Source organism: Artibeus jamaicensis, unplaced genomic scaffold (assembly GCF_021234435.1).
Source record: "Artibeus jamaicensis isolate MK-2021 breed Jamaican fruit bat unplaced genomic scaffold, CSHL_Jam_final scaffold_1964, whole genome shotgun sequence".
Lineage (NCBI taxonomy): Eukaryota > Metazoa > Chordata > Mammalia > Chiroptera > Phyllostomidae > Artibeus > Artibeus jamaicensis.
This window is the reverse complement of record NW_026522030.1, coordinates 52,452,740-52,479,760: the sequence shown is the minus strand read 5'-3', so window position 1 is coordinate 52,479,760 and position 27,021 is coordinate 52,452,740. Positions and strand designations below refer to the sequence as shown.

The 27,021-nt window shown below is 39.7% G+C and overlaps 2 protein-coding genes across 12 annotated transcripts in view; one reads left to right on the top strand and one right to left on the bottom strand.

Annotated features, from left to right (window-relative positions):
* The window catches only part of SNAPC3 (small nuclear RNA activating complex polypeptide 3), a 58,006-nt gene extending 37,939 nt beyond the window's left edge, over positions 1-20,067 (bottom strand). For 9 of the 10 annotated variants that reach the window (XR_008389950.1, XR_005080590.2, XR_005080593.2 and 6 more), the window contains exons 1-3: positions 19,706-20,066; positions 18,983-19,060; positions 7,088-7,172 (exon numbers count right to left, since the gene is read on the bottom strand). Coding sequence is in view for 2 of the 10 variants with exons in the window: in XM_037132068.2 (XP_036987963.2) it covers positions 7,088-7,172; positions 18,983-19,060; positions 19,706-20,022 (480 nt within the window). In the remaining 8 variants the exon portion in view is untranslated. Of the gene's footprint in view, positions 1-7,087; positions 7,173-18,982; positions 19,061-19,705 lie in introns of all 10 variants that reach the window. The other variant, XM_037132069.2, reaches the window with a different exon arrangement.
* Positions 20,068-20,202: 135 nt separating this feature from the next.
* Positions 20,203-27,021, top strand: part of TTC39B (tetratricopeptide repeat domain 39B) — a 228,957-nt gene continuing 222,138 nt past the window's right edge. Inside the window, exon 1 of one of the 2 annotated variants that reach the window (XM_053656372.1) lies at positions 20,203-20,294. The gene's annotated coding sequence lies outside the window, so the exon portion shown is untranslated. Of the gene's footprint in view, positions 23,077-27,021 lie in introns of both variants that reach the window. The other variant, XM_053656371.1, reaches the window with a different exon arrangement.

The following is a 27,021-nucleotide window of genomic DNA, read 5'->3' as shown; positions in this document are numbered from 1 at the left end:
AATTAATAAGAGATCTTAAAACCAGACATTGTGACTCAGGTAAGAGGCAGTGTGGAACAACAGCTTTAAGCAATAACTGAGTAAAATAGCCCTGATTCTGACTCCAATTCTACTTCAAGAAAATACGAATATTCAACTAAATACAAAGAAGGCAGGAATGTGGGAACTAGGGAACAGAGATATATATAGCAAACAAACAGCCAAATAAAAGTTACTATTTTAAATAAAATGGAGTAAGTTTTCCTATTAAAAAAGCAAAAGACTGGCAGACTGGATAACAAATTTGATCCACATATATATATTCTCTAAAAGAGAATAACTTTACTTAAATATTTGTTTTTTTAATCTTCACCTGAGAACATTTCATTTGCTTTTTTAGAGAGAAAGGAAGGAAGAGAAAGAAACATCAGTGTGAGAGAAGCATCAACTGGTTGCTTTTGTTCGCACATAGATGGGGTCTGCAGGTGCCCAAGCAGGGACTAGGGCTGAACCCACAACCCTTTGGTTACCAGACAACGCTCTAAGTACTGAGTCACACCAGCCAGGGCAGAGAGACTCATTTTAGATATAAAGACACAAAGAGGCTGAAAGTAAAAGGATGGGAAAAGGATGGGCAAATAGTAACCAAAAGAAAGTGGGGTGGTTATATTATTCTCAGGCAAAATAGACAATTAGAAGACGTTATAAGAGACAAAGAAAGACATATATTGGTAAAAGGTGCAATCCAGCAAGAAGATACAGTAATTATAAACATATATACAGCTAAAACAAAACCCCACAATACATGAAGAAAAGAACTGATAGAACTTAAGGGAGAAATATAAAGTTCTACAGTTAACAGTTAGAAATGCCAATACTTCAATTTCAATCACTAGAAAAAACAGACAGAAAATTAGCAAGGAAACAGAAGCTTTGAATAACACTATAAACCAGTAAGACCTAACAGTAATAGAGAACACTACAACAATAGCAGAATACACGTTTTTCTCAAGTACACAAGAACCATTCTTCAGACAGACCACCAAGTCTTCATAAACTTCAAAGACTAAAATCATAAAAAGTATCTTTTAAAAAAACGATGTTATTTTTTGAATCTTCTTTTTAATATATATTTTTATTTTGCTGATTATGCCATTACATTTGTTCTATTCCCCCCCTTCGTTCCCCTCCACCCTGCACACCCTCCACCATTCCCCCCTTTAGTTCATGAATACATGTCTCAAGTTCTTTAGATTCTATATTTCTCAATACTATTTTTACCCTCCCCCTATCTATTTTCTACCTACCATCTATGCTACTTATTTTCTGTATCTTCTCCCCCTTCTCCTTCTCCCACTCCCCTGTTGCTAACCCTCCATGTGATCTTCATTTCTATGGTTCTGCTCCTGATCTAGCTGTCCTCTTAATTTGCTTTTGTTTTAGGTGTGGTTGTTAATAACTGTGAGTTTGCTGATCCTTTCACTGTTCATCTTTTTTGATCTTCTTTTTCTTAGATAAGTCCCTTTAACATTTCATATAATAAGGGCTTGGTGATGATGAACTCCTTGAATTTGACCTTATCTGAGAAGCACTTTATCTGTCCTTCCATTCTAAATAAAAACTTTGCTGGATAGAGCAATCTTGGATGTAGGTCTTTGGATTTCATGACTTGGAATACTTCTTTCCAGCCCCTTCTTGCCTGTAAGGTCTCTTTTGAGAAATCAGCTGACAGTCTGATGGGAACTCCTTTGTAGGTGACTGTCCCCTTATCTCTTGCTGCTTCTAGGATTCTCTCCTTCATTTGAATCTTGGCTAATGTAATGATGTTGTGCCTTGGTGTGTTCCTTCTTGGGTTCAACTTCTTTGGGACTCTGAGCTTCCTGGACTTTCTGGAAGTCTGTTGCCTTTGCCAGATTGGGGAAGTTCTCTTTTATTATTTGTTCAAGTAAGTTTTCCCCTTGCTCTTACTCTTCCCCTTCTGGTACCCCTATAATTTGGATGTTGGAATGTTTAAAGATGTCCTGGAGGCTCCTAAGCCTCTCCTTATTTTTTTGATTTCTTGTTTCTTCATATTTTTCTGGTCATTTTTTCCTTCCTTCTGGTCTGCTCCCTTGATTTGAGTCCCAGTTTCCTTTCCATTACTATTGGTTTCCTGTGCATTACCATTCATTTCAATTAGTTTAGCCTTCATTTGTTCCTCTAATTTGTGGCTAAAATCAACCAGTTCTGTGAGCATCCTGATCACCAGTGTTTTGAACTGTGCATCTGAAAGTTTGGCTGTTTCTTCATCGCTTAGATTTATTGGCTCTGGGGCTCTGAGTTCTTCTTGAGCCATGTTTTGATCTGTTTGTGCCTGTTACGTAAGAGGAGAGGCACCTGAGATGTTCACCAAGGCAGGGCCACCCAGGTCGCTGGTTTGTGACGCTGTATGTGGAGGCAGGGTCAGAAAGGCAGTCCTCTCCGCTCACCGCCGCCTATTTATCTGAGCACAAATGTGTGAGCCTGCCGCCCTGCGCCGGCCACCGGGGCCTGTGCAGTCGGCCTCAATGCTCTTCTCTTCACTGGTTTATCTGCGTGCAAATGTGCGACCAACTGCAGACAGCCAGCTGCACCTCTTCCCTGGGTTCCGCCCGTAGCTAGCCTGCATCTGAAATCTGCGCCCCTGGCTGCCGTGCACCACCAGGGTCAGAGGATCTTCTTGCCCGACCCGCTCTGCTGCTGGCTTCACCCCTCTCACTGATTTAGCAGAGCAGTTCATTATTTTCGGACTCTGTATTCAATTTTCTGTGTGGTTTGGTTGCGTTCATTGTCGTTAAAACTTTGTTGTTTTTAGATTTGGTTGTGTGAGGATGCAAAGTGTTTCCACCTACACCTCCATCTTGGTGGAAGTCGATACAAGTTTTTTTTTTAATTTATTAATTTTAGGTAGAGAAACGAAGGAAGGAAGGGAAGAGGAGAGAGAGGGGGAGAGAGAAACATCAAATTGTTGTTCCTCTTGTTTATGTACTCATGGTTGACTCTTGTATATGCCCTGACCAGGGATCAAACCTGCAACCTTGTCATATTGGAATGATGCTCTAACCAATTGAGCAGTAGCTCAGTTGGCCAGGACAAAAATATCTTTCCAATCACAAGTGATGAAACTTGAAATCAGTAACAGGAGGAAAGCTGGAAAATTCAGGTATGTGGAACTTAACAAACACTCGAACAACCAGTGGGTCAAGAAGAAATCATGAGGGAAATTAGAAAATACCTTGAGACAAGTGAAAAGGAAACATAACATAAGAAACATAAAATGGCCCTGGCTGGTGTGGCTCAATGGACTGCGTGCCAGCCTGCAAACCAAAGGGTTGCCAGGTTGATTCCCAGTCAGGGCCACATGCCTAGGTTGCAGGGTCGGGTCCTCAGTTGGAGGCATGCAAGAGGCAACCACACATTTATATTTCTCTCCCTCTCTTTCTCCTTCCCTACCCCTCTCTAGAAATAAATAAATAAAATCTTAGGAAAAAAAAACAACAACCCTGAAATACAGCAAAAGCAGTACAAAGAGAAACACTTAGAGCTATAAACATCTACCTTAATAAAAGAGTGTAGCAATCTGAAAGTTTACGATAACAATCTGAAATCAATAACCTAACTGTAAACAACTAGGAACTAGAAAAAAAAAAAGCAAACTAAATCTGAAGCCAGCAGGATGAAATCAAAACTGACTCAAGAAGAAATAGAAAATATAAATAGATCTATGTAAGTAAAGACTAACTCTCCTAATGAAGGAAAAGCCCAGGACTAGATTACTTCACTGGTGAATTCTACCAAATAGCAATGAAAGTTAATAACACCAATCATTCTCCAAGTCTGAAAAAGTCTTTCAAGTTGAGGGAATACTTCCTAACTCATTCAAAGGTGAGCAGACTCTGATACCAAAATTAAACAAAGGCACTACAAGAATATTACAGGCCAATATACCTCATTAATATAATTGCCAAACTAAAAAAAAAATACTAGCAAACTATATTCAACAGCATATTAAAAAGGTTATACACCACGAGCAAGTTGGACTTATGTTCAAAATCAAGAATTAGTTCAACACATACAAATTAACCAATGTAATATAGCACACTAATAGAATGATGGGGGGAACCCCTATCATCATCACAGCTGACACTACAGAAAGCATTTGACAAAATCCAATTCTCTTTTTACGTTAAAACTCTAAAAAAACTAAGAATAGAAGGGAATTTAACAATGATAAAGGCCATATGTGAACATGTCACAACTAAAATCATACTTAATAGTGAAAGACTGATGCAAGAATGTGTACTTTCCACTTCTTTCGACAGAGTTCTAGAAATTCTAACCACAGCAAAGGGGAGAAAGGGAAGAAAGGAAAGAAGAAAGAGCAAGTGAGCAACTGAATTGGAAAGAGATAAAATTATGTTTATAGAATCATGACATGCTTAATCTTCTATGTACAAAATCCTGCAGAATTCACAGAAAAAAAACAACCCTGTTAGAACTAATAAAGTAATTAAACAAAGTTTCAGGATGTAAAACCAAAACACAAAAATCAGTTATATTTTTTCATTGCTACTTCTATACAGTAGCAATGAATAATCTTTGAAAAATATTAAGAAAACAATTTCATTTAAAATAGCATTGAAAGGAATAAATGTAACAATAGACATGACGACTTCCATATAAAAAAACTATAAACCTTGTATCTCCGCTCATGGATTGAAAGAGTTAATATTGTTAAGGTGACATAGTACCCAAATGATACATAGATTCAATGCAATCCCTATCAAAATCTCAATTATTTGTAAACATAGAAAAACCCATCCTGAAAAGTTTTGAAAAAGAACAAAATTGAAAACTATCATTTCCAAATTTCAAAAAATGATCACAAAAAGCTACAGTAATCAAAACAATGTGGTATCAGGCTAAAGACAGACATATAGATCAATGGACTAGAGAACTCAGAAATAAAGTTAATATGCAACCTACTTTCAACAAGGGTTCCAAGACCATTCAATAAGGAAAGGACACTCTTCAACTTGTGCTAAGAAAAGTGGATATCCATATGTAAAAGAATAAAGTTGAACCTTTACCTAATAGCGTATATAAAAATAATTCGAAATGGATCAAAGGCTTAAACTAAGAGCTATAATCATAGAACTCTTAAAAAAAACATAGGGGAAAATATTCAAGCATTGGATATAGCAATATTTTCTTTAGTATGACACCAACTATGCAGATAATAAAAGAACAGATAAATTCAATTTCGTCAAATTTAAAAACTTTTATATATCACACTATCAAGAGTATGAAAAGACAGACCATAAAATGATAAAAAATATTTTTCCATTATATATATGGCAAGAATCTAGTATCAAAAATATACAAAATCCTGGCCGGTGTGGCTCAGGGGCCTGAGTGCTGGCCTGCGAGAACCAAAGGTTGCCAGTTCCATTCCCAGTCAGGGCACGTGCCTGGGTTGCGGGGCTGGGCCCCCAGTGGGGGGCCTGCAAGAGGCAACCACACATTGATGTTTCTCTCCTTCTAGCTCTCTCCCTTCCCCTCTCTAGAAAGAAATCAATAAAATCTTTTAAAAAAATTGACAAAAAGTTTTAATAGACATTTCTCCACAGAAAATATACAAACCAGTAAACACATGAAAAGACTGCCAACATCACTAATTAATAGGGAAATGCAAATGAAAACCATAATAAGATACCATTTCCCACATACTAGGATGGTTATTATAAAAAACCAGATAATGACGTGTTGATGAGGATGTGGAGAAACTGGAACATTCCTGCATTGCTGGTGAGAATCTAAAATGATGCAGCCACTGTGGGAAACAGTTTGGTGGTTGCTCACAAAGTTAAAATAGGATTACCACATGACCGAGCAATGGTCCTCCTAGGTATATACTATAAAGAACTGAAACTGAACTCACACTTGTACACTAATGTTCACAGCAGTGTTATTTATAATAGCCAAAAGGTGGAAGAAAACCAAACGTTCACCAACAGACAAATGGATAAACAAAAGGTGTTACATCCATATGATCAATTATTCAGGTATAAAAAGGAATGAAGTTCTGTTACATGCTATAGCACAGATGATCTTTTAAAACATGCTAATAAGCCAGAAACAAAAGGACAAATATTGCATGATTCCCCTTATATGAAGTATCTATAATAAGCCAATTCACAGAGAAAGTAGAACAGAGGTTACCAGGAGTTAGGGAAGGAAAAGGGGGGAGTTTACTGTAACGGTCACAGAATTTCTGCTTGGGATGATAAAAGATTCTGGTGATGTTTACAAAGTATTGTGAATATATATGCCACTTAAATGAATATTTAAAAGTTGTTAAAACAGTAAATTGTTACATAAATTTTAACATGATAAAAAATAAGTGAGAAAAACAATACATGCCCCTATACACTAGTAAGTGCCCAACGCCATGTGTGGCACATTATAGATTTTCAAGATGTCTATTACCACATTCCTCATTACCCATCATCTTAAATTTTCTGAGAGTTTTACAGAAGAGATGATAGATTAGGGGGAAAAGTAGTGAAACTAAGATCAGGAGCAGAACAAAAATACCAAGAACAGAGTGGTGAAAAGGCATGAATTTAGCCTAACACAGAGCAAGACCAAGCTAAACCCCCAAAATAAAGACAGCCCTGATCCATGTGGCTCAGTAAACTGGGTACCATCCTGCAAATCTGAAAGTTGCCTATTCAATTCCTGGGCAGGTTACATGACTGGGTTGCAGGCCAGGTTCCTGGCTGGGGACCTGTGAGAGGCAACCAATCAATGTTTCTCTCAGACACTGATGTTTCTTGTTCTTTGTCCCTCCCTTCCCTTCTCTCTAAAAATAAATAAATAATAATATGTTAAAGAAAAAAAAAAAGACAGTGATTTGAGAGTAAATTATGTCACCACTTAAATTCTAAGGGTCTTTTTCTTCTACTACTTCCCAATCCCAACAGTTTCTTTGCTTTCAACTAGGTATAAGGCCACCATACAGTTATCACTAACTCTCACGCAATGAGTTTATTGTTTCATGGGAAAAGGTAAATAAAATGACTCTTACCATCTCGTATGCAAATGTTTCTTGTCTGCAGACTCGATCTATAGTTATTGTTTCTTCTCGATGTTCCAAAAGCCTCTTTCTAACCCTGTCATAAATACAAAGAAAATCAAACATCAACATTCTTTACTGGGGCTTCAAACACATCTTTAATATTAATTTTTAAATTTTGAATAAATTTTAGACTTAAAAGCTACAAAAATAGTACAAAGAGTTCTCTTATGTCTCACAACTGGATTATCCTATGTTAACATTTTATATGACTATAGCCTATCAAAACAAGGAAATTAACATTAATACGATATTATTAACTATAGACCTTTATAGAATTTAACAAATACTTAAATTTAATGCCCTTTTAAATTTTAATGCCCAAATATTATGTTATTAAATATTTTACCACATTTTTTGCTTCAAAAATTTTCCCCTATTTTCCTCCTCTAAAACCTAAGTGTATCTTATGGTCCAAAAAATATAGTAATCAATTATGTTAAACTCATAGGTATTTATTTTATTCTGTAGGTTAAAACCTAATACTATCATCATTTTGTTGCTTAAATTGCTCTAGCTTTGGCCATTAGAAGCTTCTTCAGGTTGGCTCCTGTTTTTTTCAACAAGCTTTTTTGTTATTGTTGCTGTTGCCTATCCTTACTTTCTGGCATGACAGGAGGCTCCAGGCCCACCCTCTATTTTCCTGTCTCAGCCCTGGAATCAGCAGCTTCCCCTGGGAGCCCGAATTCCTTCATTGGAGACTCGGGTTTGGAGACCAGTACCCGGGCTCCAGGCATTCTCACTGTTACTGCAGTCACTGTTTCTAGGCCTCTCAGCCCAGGTAGGAAACACATCAATACTAACCCATACGTGTACAAATACCTGTATTTTTCCATCTGTTTTATATTTAAAACCATGAGTTAATACTGATATTTCCAATCCCAAACTAAAATCGCAGTATTCACCTTATCCTTCAACCTTTCCTTGTTTAAACTTCTTTCTCTACAAGTGGAAAACCCAATTCCCATTGTTTACGACTCATTACCTTAATTCTAGAACACCCACACTTTCCAAGTTGCTAACCCACACAGCTATGAGAAACACTGACTGACAAACAGTTCTTTGGGTCTTCAGTCTTGTAACACTGAGTCCAGATACACTTCAGCACAGAGCTCAGATTATCTCCTTCTTCCCCTTCTCTTCAATGTAATCATGCCATTCTTTTATAGCACTGTTAGGCTCCCTTGTTGGTTTTGTATTCTATTCTGGGCTGCCCAACCCATATCCTGGTGATTTTAATTGTCTGATTACTTTTGGGGCAAGTGAAAAATATGTGAAACATCACTATGGTTCTAAAAGTCAGTTATAAAAAATATACTAAGAAAAGTATCATTCCATCTCTGTCCCTCTACTAACTTGTTCCCATTTCCTCCTTACTTTCTACCCTCATAGATAATTAATCTCTATAGTTCTGGTTTATCCTTTCCATTTCTTTTGTTTAAATAAGTAGATACCTAGTGTTTTCTCATATTCCTTTCTGTATCAGTCTGAGTTCTACTAGGAGAAAAAAAATTAAGCACAGTGAGACAAAAATTGAACAGAGAAAGATTAATGTAAAGAATTATTAACTTTAACAGAGGACTGGAGTAATGAGGGATTGGCAAGTAAGTGCAGTGCTACAGAATATAGAAATAACAGATATAAGGAGTACCCTACCCCTTCGTCTGAGAAAAAGTACCCCAGAAGTCTCCTTTTCTCCCCTCAGGACTAAGCTCCAGACCTTGCTGGGATGGGCATGGCTGTACTCAATGAATGACAGAAAAGTTGCTATGCTGCACCATCAGTGGGTCCTGCTGGAAGTCCACCTCAAGAATGCCAGGAAAAGCTGTCTAGGGGAGGTGTCAAGGGGAGTGAAGTGGCAGGGAAAGCAACTGGGTGATGGGTGTTAATGACTAATGGGCACTCTAGGAACTGGGCACTGGGGAAACTGTGCACTGCAGGATCCTGCTGAGCCTGCCCAACCAGGAGGCAAAACTCTTCCTGCAAAGTCTCTCCTGTGCCCGTTATTGACAAAGCTTAACACTCTGCTAATTGGCAAAGGAAAAACTTTAAAGGGCCAAGACCCATTTTAGAAAGCACATCAAAAAAGGTAAATTTGGGCACTTCCGCCAAGATGGAGATGTAGGTGGAGGAACCACCTTGCCTCTGTGCACAACCAAATCTAAGAACAACTATTTTTAACAGCAGTCACAACCAAGCCACACGGAAAATCAACAATACGGAGTCCCAAGGACAACTAGATACTCAGCTGGACCGGTATGAGGAGCGAAGCCAGCAGCGGAACAGGTTAGCAAGAAAAAATTCCCGGGTGGTGCGTGGTGAGCGCACAAGCAACCAAAAGCGCTGATCGAGAGCGAGCTGGCTACGGGAGTGCACAAGGAAGAGGCGCAGAGGGCTGTCTGCGGTCGGTCGCGCACCTGCGTGCGGTCGCGCACCTGCGTGCGGAGAAACCACTGAGGAGGGGAGCCTGCTTCGGGCAGCAGGCTCGCACAATTCCAATCGGATAAACAAGCCCGAGGTGTGTGGTGTGACTGGACGGGCTGGGCTAGCGGAGAGGACCGCCATTGCTCCCTCTCTGACCATGCTCCCTCACACAGGGTCACAAACCAGCGACCTGGGTCTCCCCGTCCTGGTAAACAACTAAGACTTCGCTCTGCTTACTTAACAGCACGAATAGACCAAAAATGGCTCTAGGACAACTCAGAGCCCCAGAACCGATAGATCTAAGCGATGAAGAAATAGCCAGTCTTTCAGATGCACAGTTCAAAACACTGGTTATCAGGATCCTTACAGAACTGGTTGATTTTAGTCACAAATTAGAGAAACGTATGGAAGCTAAACTAATTGAAATGAAGGGAAATACACAGGATACCAATAGTAATGGAAAGAAAATTGGGACTCAAACCAAGGGAGTGGACCAGAAGGAAGAAAAAAATGATCAAACAGAAAAGAATGAAGAAATAAGAATTCAGAAAAATGAAGAGAAGCTTAGGAACCTCCAGGACATCTTTAAACGTTCCAACATCCGAATTATAGGGGTACCAGAAGGGGGAAAGGCACAGCCACCAGTGGAAAACTTATTTGAACAAATAATAAAGGAGAATTTCCCCAAGCTGGCAAAGGAAATAGACTTCCAAAAAAATCCAGGAAGCTCAGAGAGTCCCAAAAAAGTTGGACCCAAGAAGGGACACACCAAGGCACATCATCATTACATTAGCCAAGATTAAAATGAAGGAGAGAATCCTAGAAGCAGCAAGAGCTAAGGGGACAGTCACCTACAAAGGAGTTCCCATCAGACTGTCAGCTGATTTCTCAAAAGAGACCTTACAGGCAAGAAGGGGCTGGAAAGAGGTATTCCAAGTCATGAAAACCAAAGATCTACAACCAAGATTGCTCTACCCAGCAAAGTTTTCATTTAGAATGGAAGGGCAGATCAAGTGCTTCTCAGATAAGACCAAATTCAAGTTCATCAGCACCAAGCCCTTATTATATGAAATGTTAAAGGGACTTACCTAAGAAAAAGAAGATAAAAAAGATGAACAGTGAAAGGACAGCAAACTCACAGTTATTAACAACCACACCTAAAACAAAAGCAAACTAAGAGGACAGCTAGATCAGGAGCAGAACCATAGAAATGAAGATCTCATGGAGGGTTAGCAACAGGGGAGTGGGAGGAGGGGAAGGGGGAAGAAGGTACAGAAAATAAGTAGCATAGACAGTAGATAGAAAATAGATAGGGGGAGGGTAAGAATAGCAGGGGAAATACAGAATCTAAAGAATTTGAGACACGTGTTCATGAACTAAAGGGGGAAATGGTGGGGGAGGGGTATGCAGGGTGGAGGGGAATGGAGGGGGGAAATAGAGCAAATGTAATGGCATAATCAATAAAAAAAGTTAAAAAAAAAAAAGGTAAATTTGTAGATGAGAGACATTAAATTGACACCTGGCAAATGTTCTTTCATACATGAAGGGTAGCATATGCTTTGGGGCTTTGCTTTTTCCATGTAACAGTATTTCAAAAAAATCACTCTATAGGTTCAATTTTCCTCATCTTTTAGTATAGTTGCCCTGTAATACTCCATGTTGTGGATGTCTCAGTTTGTTCAATACTCTATGTATCTATATTTAGGGTATTTCAAGTATTCTGTAGTTAATAAACAATGCTGCATTACTAACCTCATACATAATGTACTTTCATAATGTTGGAGATCTATCTTCAGTATAAATTGCTAGAAATAGGACTACTGGGTCAAAACGTATATGACTATGGAATTTTGTGTTAGGCATTACCAAATTTCTTTAGAGAGGGTTGCAGCAATTTGCATTTCCATCAGCAGTGTACAAAAAAAATGCCTGTTTCCCTGAGCCCCATCAAAAGTACCGTATTTTCAAATTTGTGCCAGTCTGGGTAAGATATTGTGGGTAAGATATCTGGGTAAGATATCATTTAATTTACATTTCTTTAATTATGAGTATGCTGGAGCATTTTCTCATGTTTGTGATTCATTTTTATGGGTAAATTATTAGCTCATACCTTTTCCCCACTTTTTGTTTTTAAATAATTTAAAAAATTTTTTTTTGTTTTGAGAGAGTAAGAAAGAGAGGGAGAAGAGACAGAGGAAGATGAGGAAAAAACACCAATTTATTGTTCCACTTATTTATGCATTCATTGGTTGTTGTACATGCACTGACTGGGGGACTCAACTGGCAACCTTGGAGTATCAGGACAATGCTCTAACAAGCTAAGCTACCTGGCCAGGGCTTCCCCATTTTTCCACTGAGTTTTGGTCTCTGTCCCTCCACTTTTAAGGTCCAATATACAGAGTGAGGCAAAAGCAGGTTTACAGCTGTTCATATGGAAAATAATACAGTAATTAATAAATAATAATACTAGAATAAACTGTTCCATGCATTCAAACTATAAACCTACTTTTGCCCTACCCTGTAATTAGGGTTATTAGCTCTTATTATATTTTCTCCAAGTTTGGCAATTGTCTTTTGACTTTATTTATGGTTTTTTTTTAACATGTAAAATTCTTTATTTTTATGCAGTTAATTTTATTAGTCATTTTTTTTCATTGCCTCTAATTTTAATCACACTTAGAAAGCCTTTCACTGACATTTGTATGTTTCATTCTCTATATTCAACTCCTAATCCCTTAGGAGTTTATTCTTATGTACAGTGTTGTACTAAATTTCCATACCTATTTAAATATAACTAAACTCTTTCTTCTATTCCACGGTTTTTTTTTTTTTTTTGGCTATTTATAAGCTAGCACCCACTGTTTTCATTATAAAGACTGTAGTATATTCTAGTATCTGGTAAAAATCACTATGCCCTCACAGGATTCCCCCCAGAATTTTTCCTAATTATTATTGCATATATCCCATATGAATTTTACTATCAACTTGTCTAACTCCATAAAATAATCAATACTGCTGGTATTTTTATTTGAATTACACTTTATTTATAAATTAACTTAGAAATAACTGCCATTGTTATAATGTTTAATATTCCTACCCAAGAACAAAAGATCTCTTCCAACTTTTTCAAGTCTTTTTCTCAGTCTTTCAGGAGTATTTTGAAATTTTCCTTATCTAATTTTACACATTTCTTGTTAAGTTTATTCCTTAATATTTAACCTTCTTTTTGATTACCATTAATAAGATTTTCTTTACCGTTCTGTCTTGTTTGTTTTTTGTACATATGCAGGTTATTGTTTCAATTCTCATCCTGCTATTATACTAGATTCTTGCTTTTCATGTTTCATGTCTGTTTCGGCAATGATTTCTTTAGGAATTTTCCAGGTTACTATTATATCATTTGCAAAAAGAACTAGTTTATCTTCATCTACTCTTGCCAACTTAAATAGCTGTATTAACTTACATAGTTAATACAGCACAATGTGCAAAGTAGTGGAGATAATGGACATGCTTGCTTGTCCATTTCTCTATTAAACAAGACACTAACAAGACACTAACTTTACAACTAAAGTATATATATATATTTTATCATATTACAACAGTAACTCTACAATTTCCATTTCCTTGAGATTTTTTTTTTTATCATCAATGGGTACTGAATTTTGTTAAAGGCTTTTTTAACATCTCAGGAAATAATCAAGTGATTTCCTGTAGATTCATTAATATAATATATGATATTAATAGATGTCCTAAGGTTGAACCAACCTGGCATTCCTGGAATAAATCCCACTTAGTCCTGGTGTAATTTTTTTCTTCTTCTTTCTTTTATCTTTTTATTTTTTGAAGATTTTATTCAAATTGGCAACCCTTTGGTCTGAAGGCTGGTGCTCAATCCACTGAACCACACCAGCCAGGGCAAATTTTTTTCTTTATATGGTGTTCAACTGTCTGCTAATATTTTCCAAGTGTTGAGTGATATTAGTCTCATATTTTCTTTCTTTGTAATGTCTATCTAGTTTAAGTATCAGTGTTGTATTTGCTTCATAAAAATTAATTAAGAAAATTTTTTTCCTTTCAAGGTCCTGGAGCATTGGGACCATCTATCTGGTCTTGGAATGTTTGGTAGAATTGTTCTGTGAAACTATCTAGACCTGGAATTTTTGTGGAACAGTTTCTTAAATAACTTTCCCTATTTTTTTATGAAAACTGGTCTAATATGGTTAATTTCAGTAATTTGTATTTTCCTAGGAAGTTATCTATTTCATCTAAGTTTTCAAATTTATTTCTGTAGAGCAGGGATCAAAAAACTCTTCCTTAAGGGGCCGAAGAATAAATATTTTAGGTTGTGAGCCATATGTTCTGTTTCACAACTCTTCAACTTGCCACTTTAGTTCAAAAGCAGTCATAGCCAGTATGTAAAAAATATTTAAAAAGAAAAAAGCAACACAGCTGTCCCAACAAGCCTTTATGTGAAGAAAAAAAAAGAGGTGGCCAGTCAGTGGGCTGCTAAGCCCTGCTAAGTAGTCTCCTATAATTTAAAAAAAATGGTTATTTTTTGGAAATAAAATGGAGTAACCAACAGTATTTCAATGGTTATTCCATCTTTATTTTGCATATTTGTGGTTTCATCCATTTTTTTTCTTTTCTTGAAGATTTTATTTATTTTTAGAGAGAAGGGAAGGGAGGAAGAAAGAGAGGGAGAGAAACATCAATGCGTGGTTGCCTCTCATGTATCCCCCACTGGGGACCTGGCCCACAACCCAGGCATGTGCCCTGACTGGGAATGGAACTGGTAAACGTTTGGTTTACAGGCTGGCATTCAATTCACTGAGCCACACCAGCCAGGGCTCTCTTTTTCTTGAAGGACTCTAAAGAGCCTGCTTATCATCCTTTAAATGATGCAATGAACAGTGCTTTCTTGGCTGGAGAAATGAGAAGGACGAGCAGACTATTTTAACTGAAACTGCTATTGTATTAAAAGTAATGTTGCTGAAGCTTTTGAGAGGACAGATATGTTTCAGCAGCACCCTCTTACATTTACCTCTTTCCTAGAAATTAACATCTTCTCTTTAAGTAGTCAAAAAAATTAAAATATGGTAAATATAAGTCACTTAACTTGCTGTGGATATATCGAAGGATAATCAGTCTCTATCAACTGACATTTTTCTCCTCTACATGTATAAAATGGTTCCCAGCTCCTTTGTTAGACAAGGAAAAAGAGTACAAAAAAAATTTATTTATTTTATGCCATATTAAATGGGCCATATACTTATATTGTTTTTATTTTCATATTTTTAAATTGTTGGTGAGGAGAAGGAAAGTTTAGAAAGAGAAAGTATAGAGATATAGATTTTGGTTTTTAGTACATGTCTAATTTATCTGTGGTTGTTTAGATAAATATTAGTTACATTTTTAAATATGATCATTTCAAAGTACTTCAAAATAATCCCAGCTGAGGAATGCTATACTAACTCCTTTCACATTAGATTATATATAATTCAACCAACATTTCCTATGGAAGGGATGAGAGGACAACCAAAGAGATACAGTTGATCTAGTTACAGAAAACAGCCAGGGGAAGCAATGTGTAAACTAGTCTAATAATTACTATTGAACATGGCATAATAAAATCATTTTAAGCCAATTAGTATGTTATTAACTATAACAAAAAATAGCATGCTTTGTTATAATTATCATTAGCTAATCTCTAAAAATCCCTTTCCTCAGGTTAACGGAAACTTCATTTATTCCATTCATTCCATAAATACCTACTAATTCTCCAATTATGTGCCAAAGTTCTAGGAATTGCGAATATGATAGTATGTATGACAGATAACTAACGAAACTTAAGTCTAACCAGAAAAATACAAAATGAAAAAGGTATATTGTAAGTGTGATGAGTATCTTAATAGAGAAGTATGGGGACTCCATAAGCATAAAAGGGGTTCTAAATGAAATCCTTAAACCTTCAGCTGAGACCTGAAGGGTAAGTAGAAGCCAGCAACACCAGAAGGATAGGGACTAGGAAGTGCTGCAGGCAAAGGCCAGGACTGAGAGCACATTCCAGGAACTAAAAAAAACCTGTAGTGTGGCTGGAACATAGCAGAGATAGAGCTAAAAAGACTAGCAAGATCTATTCTGTAGAGGCCCTGTGAGTCACTTAAGAACTCAGGACTTCTGCCTAAGAGTCACTGAAAGGTTTTCAACAAGAGTGACACAGTCAGATGTGTGTTTTAGAAAAATACAGGACTTCCGCCAAGATGGAGGAGTAGGTGGAAACACTGTGCCTTCCCACACAACCAAGTTTAAAAACAACAAAGTTTTAGCAACAAAATACGCAGCTAAACCACAGAAAATTGAACTATACTGAAGCCTGACAACAACGAACCAATTAGCCAGACCCGTAAGAGGGGCAGAGCCAGCAGCAGAGCGGGTCAGGCAGGAAAGATCCACTGGCTGACCCAGGCGCGCAACCCAGGTGCGCGGGCAACTGAGGATGAGTCCCAGGTGTGGAGTAACAATGGGTGGACCCACTGAGGGTGCAAGGCGGCAGGATGATCGCGGTCACGCATTCTCGTGAAGATAAACCAGGCAAAGGAGCTAGCAGTGAGAAAGACCGTGCAGGCCCCAGCTGCGGAAAGCAGCAGAGGGGACCACTATTGTCTCTCTGACCCTGCCCCCACATACAGCATCACAACCCAGCGACCTGGGTGGCCTCACCCTGGTGAACAACTAAGGCTCCTCTCCTCGTATGTAACGTGCGAACAGATCAAAACATGGCTCAAGAACTCAGAGCCCCAGAGCAGATAAATCTAAGCAATGAAGAAATTGCCAACCTATCAGATGCACAGTTTAAAACACTCGTGATCAGGATGCTCACAGAACTGGTTGATTTTAGCCACAAACTAGATGAAAAAATGAAGGCTTCACTAAGTGAAATGAAGGGAAATGCACAGGGAACCAATAGTGATGGGAAGAAACTGGGACTCAATTCAATGGAGTGGACCAGAAGGAAGAAAGAAACAACCAAACAGAAAAGAATGAAGAATCAAGAATTCAAAAAATTGAGGAGAGGCTTAAGAACCTCCAGGACATCTTTAAACGCTCCAACATCCGAGTTATAGGGGTACCAGAAGGGGAAGAGTAAGAGCAAGGGGAAAACTTACTTGAACAAATAATAAAAGAGAACTTCCCCAATCTGGCAAAGGCAATAGACTTCCAGAAAGTCCAGGAAGCTCAGAGTCCCAAAGAAGTTGGACCCAAGAAGGAATACACCAAGGCACATCATCATTATATTAGCCAACATTAAAATAAAAGAGAGAATCCTAGAAGCAGCAAGAGATAAGGGGACAGTCACCTACAAAGGAGTTCCCATCAGACTGTCAGCAGATTTCTCAAGAGACCTTACAGGCAAGAAGGGGGTGGAAAGAGGTATTCCAAGTCATGAAATCCAAAGACCCACATCCAAGATTGCTCTATCCAGCAAAGCTTTCACTTAGAATGGAAGGACAGATAAAGTGCTTCTCAGATAAGATCAAATTCAAGGAGTTCATCATCACCAAGCCCTTATTATATGAAATGTTAAAGGGACTTATCTATGAAAAAGAAGACAAAAAAGATGAACAGTGAAAGGACAGCAAACTCACAGTTATTAACAACCACACCTAAAACAAAAGCAAATTAAGAGCACAGGCTAGATCAGGAGCAGAACCATAGAAATGAAGATCACATGGAGGGTTAGCAACAGGGGAGTGGGAGGAGGAGAAGGGGGGAGAAGGTACAGAAAATAAGTAGCATAGATGGTAGGTAGAAAATAGATAGGGGGAGGGCAAGAATAGTATGGGAAATATAGAATCTAAAGAACTTGAGACACATGGTCATAAACTAAAGGGGGGATGGTGGGGGAGGGGCTGTGCAGGGTGGAGGGGAATGAAGGGGGAAATAGAACAACTATAATGGCATAATCAATAAAATATATTAAAAAAATTTTTGTTCATTACAAAGTGTATCTATAGAACTTCATTTTAAGTTATTCAGGCAACTAAGTGCTTTGACATAACTATAAATTAGAAAGGTAACTTTAAAATAACAAAAACATTTTCCATTTATATCCTAAGTCACCCATTAAAAACTTTTTCTCATCTCTGTATACAAATGGTTAAGAACAGAATATATAAATAATCTCAATACAAGTAATTTTCATTTTAATGGTAACCAGTGAGACTAAGTAGTTTTCCTATTCTGTCAGCTGGTTTCCCTACTCTATCAACAACTGTAATGGCATAATCAATAAACTATATACTTAAAAAAAAAGAAAAATCCAACTAATCAATCAACAATAGTTGAAGAGCACCAACTGCGGCAAAACAGTATGATAGGCTTAAGGGCAATGCACAAATGAAAAAGTTTGGGAGCCTTTAAGGCTCCATTAAAAAAGGCTTAAAAAATATGAGAAGATTCCTAGACATTGTAAGTACACATACTCCTGAAGGGAGAGACTGGGTTGTAGTAATGTGGAAAAGTAATCTTTGGGCCTCGGAGACTGAGTAGGTTTCAGATGGGAGAGGAGCCATATGTGTCCTGAGCCATCTGAAATAGAAAGTGGTTGAAAATGAATCTAGAAAGGCAAATTTGAGCTATATTATGTGGAAGGTTTCAAAAGTCTAAGTAAGGAGTCTGAAATCTGTCCATAGAAGGAAGAGCAACTGACAATTTCTTAGGAAATGAGCATGTTCAAATGATAGTGTGATGAACAACTGAGGAGAAAACACAGGACCCTTTCTTTCACAGTGCTCCAAATGTTACTGATGTCAATACAGTGTTAGCAGTAGGGAAGGGAAACATATTTGGCAGCTATTACAAAAGAAACCAAGGCAGACTTAAAAATGCCTGCCTTGATTTTTAGACTTTTATTGTGCTTATCTTTTAATTCCATTTTTTCTAGAAATTCATTTTTATCCTATTTTAACAAAAGTGTGGCTCTGTCAAAACATAAAACAAAAAACAAAACCTGTAGTTTTGTTTAAGAGATACTAACAACAGAGTATTTAGCTTGCACCTGAAATCTAACTAGATTACTGTACCTTTGTAAATACACATATAGAAATAAAAACAAATCTGAATGTGGACTGGTTATTAAAGGTTATGTATTTGCTATTAATATTCTCAGTTGTAATAATACCACTCTGATAATGTAGGAGAATGATACTTTTAGGAGCTACATGCTGTCTGCAACTTATTGAATGGTTTCAGCAATAAAACACACAGCAGGTATCTCACAAACATAACAGTTAAAGCAAACATAAGTGAATGTTAACAATGGTTGAATTTAGGGGTGGGATGACAACAATTTTTGAGTAATGCTGAGAAATATTTAAATAAGTAGCACATAATGGCATATAATAAAAGCAAGGTCTTTCATACCCCAAAGTCACTAAGTCAGTATTCTCTGGGATGACTTCCGGGTCCTCCTCTTCTTCGAGGCACTTCAGTTTATCAAGGCTAAAATAAAAAAGGAAAAGCAATCATGCATCTTGTCTACAGAGAGTCAGGGTAGTGTCCTAAATACATCGCCGAATAATTAAGAAGTCACATAAAATCCAGCAGGCAGCTCAGAAGCGGCCAGAATTCAAGGCAAAGATTTCTGTGCGGATATTCTATACATAAAAGCATATACCGTCGATTGAAGGAGGCTAATACTGTGTTAAGTGAAGATAAAAATATTTTTTAAAAGTTACTTTTGCATTTTCACCCCCAACTAAGGCACCTGGGGAGTAAATTTCAGTAATAGCATACCTGGGAGGCCCCCAAAGAGATCCCAGTTAATCGAGATTTTAACACTCCTCTTCCTTACCGTTCCTCTATTGTCAAAGCGTCTGTCAACCGCAGGTATGCGTCGTTGTTACTGATTGCTTTTCTACATTAACATGCGCTTTAATAATTAGCGAATAGAAAAATCAATCTTTTATGCAGCTCTCTCTTCCCTTCACTCCAACTTGTAGAAGTTGTGATTCCCATCACCAGTCCTCTCCCGATGTTCCGGGAAGTGTAATATAGGCCCTCCCAAGGAAGGATCCCAGGGAGCACAGGAGCAAAGCTGCACCCGCTTTGGCCCCAAGCAGCAAAAGCCCCTCGGCCCGCACTCACCCGCAAATTGCCCTCAGCTCGGCAGCCGCCTCCATACTGCAGCCCAGATCCCGGGCCACTGTGGCATCCTCCCAGGCGGAGTCGGCGACGCCTCCTCGCTCAGGCAGCGCGGATGCGGGCGGCTCCTTCAGCGACAAATCCCCGTGCCCGCTCAGCCGGCCACGCCACTGCTCCCCGAAGGTGCCCACGTGGAAAGCACGCGTGTTTATTTCGGGAATCTCATACTCTGGAAAGTTGCAGCCACCACTGTTAGGGACTGGGACCTGTCCGCTGCTCATCCCACTGAACAACGAGACACCCGAATCGCCTTCAGCCATATTCGCTCCATTCCCTTCCCAGCAAAAACCGGATGATCAAGGCCTTGAAGAGCATGATGGGACTTGTAGTTGCACGTTGCCCCAGTCGGCGAACTGCGGGATTGCGCAGACCGAGTGTCAGACACTACATTTCCCGTCAGGCCCCCCGCCAGCTTCATCGCGAGCTTCTGTGTTCCGGGAAGATCGCATTGTTCTACACTCGGGGCAGTCCGGGAAGCAATTAAGGTTTTCCTTCCTCCGCAGACTTTGGAGTTCGGCTGCCAGTCCCCACAGTTAAGTAGCCACGCTTTTTGCTGGGCGGGGCGGCCTCCACACGCCTTTGGGTGTCTCTGTCTTTCTTCCGCCCCAAGATGTGGGACTTTTCCTCATCTCCGCTGTTGGTGGGCTGCCCTACTGCTTCACTGCCTGGGAGGGTGAGAGAAAGCTAGAAAGCGGGGCGGGGCGCCGAAATAAGGGACCCTCCAGAGCCTGCTCCTCCAGCGTGTTTATAAATGTATGCTACACACACGCGCGCGCACATCATTAAATCACAATGTTTTTAGGGTCCAGGCGTAACGTTTGAAGACGGAGTTTGAAGACGGAGTTAACGGCTAGCTCATGGAAGTAGGATTGGAACTAAACCTGTCTTGCTTCAGATTGAGACCCTCCATCTCTTACAGACTCCAAAGGAAGGAGCAGGACACACAGAACAAGCCCTAATTGTTTATTACAGACTGGTGCAACAATCACAGTCAATCTGAGAACATTTTCACCGCTCCAAAAAGAAACCCTGTACCTTTTAACTATCACTCCCTATCTTTCTACTCCTCCAGCCCTAGCCAGCCACTAATCTTTCTATAGATTTACGTATTCTAGACCTCTAATGCAAATGGAATTCTATGTGTGGTATTTTTGTGACTAGCTTTTTCACTTAATATTTTCAGTATCCATATTGCAGCATGTGTCAGTGTTACAGGAAAATGAAGCAACCAGACACCAAGGGATTCTGGAGTATGAGGTTTATTACTAACGTGCACAGGTCCAGAGGAGTCAGTCTCCAAATTCTGAGCCCCGAACAAAGGATTCTTGGGGGGTTATATAGTTTAGGGGTCTTCCTGTCTACATGACAAAAGTGGGATACAGAAGCAGAATGTGATAATTGTTCTATGGGGGGGCGGTGGTGGTGGTGGTGGTGTTAGTTCCAGCCCTACTGACTATCCGGCTATTTGCTTTCTCAGACGGCCTTATCGTTCTCCTATGGCGCCTGGGGTCTTAGGTGAACAAAGGTTTTCCAAAGCTTCCCACATTATCAGTACTTAATTTCTTTTTACAGCTGAACAATATTGCATTATATGTATACTGTATTTTGTTTTCCACTCATCAAAATGTTTGCAACTTTGGGCTATTATGAATAATGCTGCTACCAAATTATGTATAATTTTTTTGCAAAGATAAATTTTCACTTATCTTGGATAAATGTATATCTGTATCCACATATCTAGGATTGAAATTACTGGGCCACATGTAACTCGTTAAATAATTAGAGTAACTGCCCTACTGTTTGAAAGGTTTTCTTAGCCTCCCTCGAGGAAAAAATGCCAATCAACCACAAAGGCAGTATAGAGCTTTATTGGGATTTGTGCATTCGGGCAAGGATCCCTGGTCCACAGAGTGAGGTGAGGGAAGTTGCGCCCAAGCAGGGAATGTGGCAGGGTTTTATTTTGGTTGGCTCTCTTTGTGGGAGCTGGGGATTGGTCGCCTTTGGACAAAGCGGCAATGTATCATTGGCGGCTTTCCTCGGGTTCAGGTTGCTATGCGGATATCCGTTTTGGCAAAGCCTGCCCTTTTGGCTCTCTGGAGCTGAAAGACCTCAGACCTCTCAAAAGAGGTCAGCCGTCTGTTCTGGGTTGTAGTTTAGCTGCCATTTTGTCCTACCCCGCCCATTCTGACACTGTTTTCTACAGTAGCTGCTCCATTTTATACTCCTACCAGCATAGTATGAGGATTCTGATTTCTCCACATCCTGGACAACACTTGTTATTATCTGATATTTTCATTATAGTCATCCTAGTGATAGAGGAATTCAAGAGTTAAAGAGTTTAGCCTGAGCTAAAGTCGATAGGCTTAAGTGATTAATGCATGTGGAAATCTGTTATTCCAGGAAGTGGAATGCACAACCTAAGTGGCTCCAAGAGGTCCACAAGCAATTCAGCATGTGTGCCCCAGGGGGTCTATAAGCAGTGGAGATGGTATCTGAGCCATAGTGTTCCAGGGAGGGAATTCAGATAAAAATTGTTGATGAACAGATAAAGAAATACTGGGAACTTTCTCAAACTATGGCATTGGCGTAACAGCAGCTTGAGACATTTGTAGTGGGTGCCAGAAGCAACCACAATACAGGACTCAGTTGAGTCTTACCAACAGCTAATCTTTGGAATTAGGCTGGAGGTCCAGAATATCCACTGCAGCATACAAATTATTTCTAGCAGAAGGCATTTCAAAATAGGCTACCCCGCCCCACCCCCAACCTCCTTATCTATCTAAATGGCAAGCCTCCCAAAAGAACTCAATTGTCATAAAGCCCTTCCCTGGAAATAGGAAAGATTGACCTGAAGTGAGCACTACACCTAGCAGATGTCATTGTTATAAAACTCCCATCTGTTCTCCGAAGGGCCCATTTATCTTTCCCCAAAGTCATTTGTTCTCTCCTAAGTGTCCTTTGCCCCCTTCCCTATTTAGAAGTCATTTGTTTTGCAGTAACTGCCCCTCTCCCCTTCCCCTCCTCCTATTAAGATGGTAAATAAGCTCAAATTCTAAGGGCCTTCTAGAGCCACATTTTCCCCAGATCTTTTCTATATATCATACATATGTGAATAAAAAACCTGTCTATTCTCTTGCTAAGCTATTTTTGTTGGTTTAATTCACAGGCTCCTAATAATGGAATCTAAGAGGGTGGAGGAAGAGTTTTTCTTTCCCATCAAGGCCATGGCAAAGGCAGCTTCTGGCTCTGTGGCAATTTAGCAGATGAGAGTATTGCTGGATCTGGCACTAGAACCAAACAAGAACAGAGAGGAGGTAAAAAAAGATCCCAAGATGCCAGTATAAGTATAGTCCCTGTGATTCTGGGTGAGCTGTGTACAATTCTTGAGGAAGAAAAAAAACCCTAATGTTTCCCAGTTGGATGAGACATGTTAATAAGCCAGGACAAGTGAAAAAGGGAAACTGAGACAGTTAAATTGCCAGGTAGTTTACAGCAATCCAGTAAACTGCAAAATCCTACCTTCCATAACCAAATTGTTATACTTCTCCTCCCTAAGCACCACGGGATGGTTAGGATGGTAAATAGCTTAAATCACCTTTCTCAGGGAGATACATAATAGAAAGCCAATTAGTGCTATTTGTACTAAACACACCCAAACATGGGTGAAGTCAGGGGAATAATTCTCATTTTGGGCCATCATCATAAAGCTGATGAATATTCTATTGAGATCCTCCGGGAAGACCTCTAAAGTTGCTACCTTTAGAAAACAGATAAGAGCCCTCAGGACAAAGACCTAGCACGGGTTCTCTCTGAAGCACACCCACACTTCTCTTCTACCTCAAGCATGCCTCTTTACTTTTCTCTCCTAGACTTTTAAGGGCCCCCAGCAGACTGGAACCAGGGGCACAATGAGCTGCAGCAGCTTGTCCTGGACTAACCCCTTGAGCCTGTCTCCAAGGCCCCCTTTTCTCTGACTTTTCAGTGAGCTAACAGTAGCCCCACCTTGGCTCACTTGTGTAACTGCAACTTTTACTTGTGAGTGAGTCTAAGCAGCTCAGCGTGGTTCACTTCTTTCCTATAACATCTCTAGGAAGCCAAAGCTAGGCTCTCTCCTGTAGCTTCTTCTATCCTCGACTTCTCAGCGAGCTAACTGCAGCCCCACCATGGCTTACTTCTTTCCTATAACATTTCTAGATATTATGGGACAGGGACTCACCCAGGGAGGGTCTGCCTCAGCCCTCTCCAGTGACGCGGGGATTGAGGTGGTGGCATACTTGACGTGGTGACATAGGTTTATGGTAGGTGACAGGATAAAGCTGGCACTATTTCCTATCACGGCATCATTTGCTGAGCAGGCCTATGACCTTGTAAAACATGACTGCCATTTTATTCTTCAGAGCTCATGTCCCCAGGACTGAAACTGGAAATTACTAGGAAGCAAGAACAGAACAGAACTGTTCTGTGGCACCCCATAGCCACAGGCAAAAGACAACATCGGAGCAAACTGCAATTTATGCAAAACCAACTAAGACCTGTGTTGCAAGCCCCCAACAGCCCAGGGGCCACATGACAACAACCCTCCCTACCCTTTCATAATTCGATTATAATCCAATACAAACTCAAGAACCCTGCATGCCATTGCTGGTGCATCTCCACACCATGCCCCTTTCCACTCAGGTAAAGTGAATAAAAACTTTGTTCTCTGCATTTTCTTCTCTTTACGAATTCTTTCACAGCCCGTGTCACCAGCCACCCTAACAGGAAGGATTCTGAGTAGTGACACAAATCAAGATCATGAATTGTTACCTGGCTGTTGGTTTCACAATTCTGCTTATGCTCCATGGGGCTGGCATTCCCACCAAGTTCAGAGAAAGGCTCCATAGAAGCCAATAGTTAAAAGCAGTTGCTGCCACATCCAGCTCTCTGGTATTTCTAGTGATAAGGGAGTAGGGCAAATGCCTAATCCTCACTCACCCCTTAGACAGTGTGAGGCTTTGGGAAAATAAGCGGTAGCCGGCTCTTTTTCAGCAAAAAAACTAGGGACTCCTTGAAGATACAAGGAGAATTTTTTTTTGCTTGGAATTTTTCCTGGATTCTCTGCTTCAGCCATTGCTGTTCAGGTGGAGAATTGCTTTCCTGAAGCCAAGGGACCACGTGGGGCTTTCTCTCTGCCAAAAAAAAAAAAAAGAGAAGGATAGAAAGGGGATGATGTAAACAGAAAAGACAGCTGGGGTGCTCTTAGTCATAAAGGCAGTTGACAGAATAATAATAACCATTAGTGAGGAATAAGATTTATAACCATTCAAAGGGTTTACATTAATTAAAAAGAATTTTCACCACTGAGGTGGAAAGCCTGAATCTAGTGTCCTCTTCCATTTTAAGCAGAGACCCTTTTCAAGGCTGACAACGATGAACAGGTCTGTGTTTGCATAATGACTTGCTTTTTATTTTCTAAATCGCCCCCAACTAATTGCTTTAGGAAACCTCTACTGTTCCTTGTTCTCCTGTCACCACCATCTCGGCTCCACTCGTGTGTAAAATTAGGTAATTCGTTTTTACCCAGGACAATGCCCAGTTTACTGCAGGGTGTTTTCAATCTTGGATTGGCAAGCAGAGTGAGAAAGTCTACTGGCAAGAAATAGAAAATCGGGATAAAAAATATCAGAAAATGTTCTGGCCCCTTTTGGTTAACAGAGACTGTGAACTTGGAGAAATGTGAGAGAAGCTGTTGCTTTTTTTGGAGGAAGTTTTGGAGCAGGACATGGTCTGAGAGATGAAGCATCATCCTCAGATTCCACAACCAAACATTCTTTTATTTACTTAAGTTACCTTAGTACCTCTATGAGACACGTTCACTGGTGCAAGTGGAATAATAGATCCTGAAAATGGTATAAAATGATTGAAGGCTAGAAGCCGTGGGATCAGATAAGAAAATACTCCCTGATAATACTCAATCCTCACCTCAGCAGAAAGGCATCTTTCCTCTGTGCAGTTGCTTGCCCCCGCTTTCCATTCCATACTCTGGAGTAAGTCTCTTAGCACAGCTCATATTCAGGAGACTCCATCTCCTGGAATGGGGAGTAGTTACACAATTACTTGGAATACAATAAGAGAGATTTTATTCTCCATTTATTTAAATATTTAATCTTTTATTTATACAGTATAGACTCAGATATTTATTTTCGGCTTTGGTTTGTTATCCAATACTACTTACTGTGTTAAGCATATGTTTCCAATTCTTTGGCACCTAGGGGCTTGCCGAATCTGGAGAGACTGCCCCTTCCTGGGCTAGCCAGTTCCTAGAGATAGTAATGGACTCTGCTTTGTGCGGGGCTTTCAAAGGTAAAGCAACCAATCCAGGGCCTGCATCCCTCCCACCTCCTCTACTGGGGTCTCCCACTATTTCCCTGCCTTAATCCGCCAGGTCCAAGTACCAGACAACTGGGGACAGCACCTGTGCCCCAAAGCTGCTGAAATTAGCCAATCCTAAACATTCTTATGCTTTGCGTGTTTCTTCCTATAACCCACCCCCCCCCCCCCCAAAGGCTCTTGCTCACATTTGCCCGTTGCTCCTGCCTCCTGTTCAACCCTGGCACTTCCTCATGTGACTCCCTGTGGCACTGAGTGCCGCCTTCTCTTAGAAACCTAACCAAACTGTATTTGCTTTTTTGTTCATTTGGTTTTTCTTTTAGTTTTATTTTTCATTGCTTTTAGAGAGAGAGGAAGGGAGAGAAGAGAGAATGGGAGGGAGGGAGAAAAACCATCCATGTGAGAGAGAAACATGGATTGGTTGCCTCCTGTACATGTCCAGACTGCGGATCAAACCCGCCACCTAGGTATGTGCCCTGACCGGGAATCAAATCTGCAACATTTTGTTTACAGGATGATACTCCAACCAACTGAGCCACACTGTCCAGGGCAAACTATATTTTCAACACCAGTCTACTGATCTATTAGCCTACACCATACTTGAATAGCTTATCATTTAAAACAATTACTACTCTTTTTTTGTTGTTCAAATTGTTCCAGCTTTGACCTTTGGGAGTCCTTTCAGATTGGCCCTCTGTTCCCTTCACACGTTCCCTGTCCTGTTGTTTTTGAGCACTTCCTTGCTTTCTGGCACTACAATTTGCTCCTGACTCATATAATCCTTGCCCAATGCCTAGAATCAGCCATGTTGCAAAAGAGTCCCTGTTCCTTTTATTGGGCAATGATATTGCTATTGTTTTTTAAACAAAGTTTTATTGGAACACATTTAT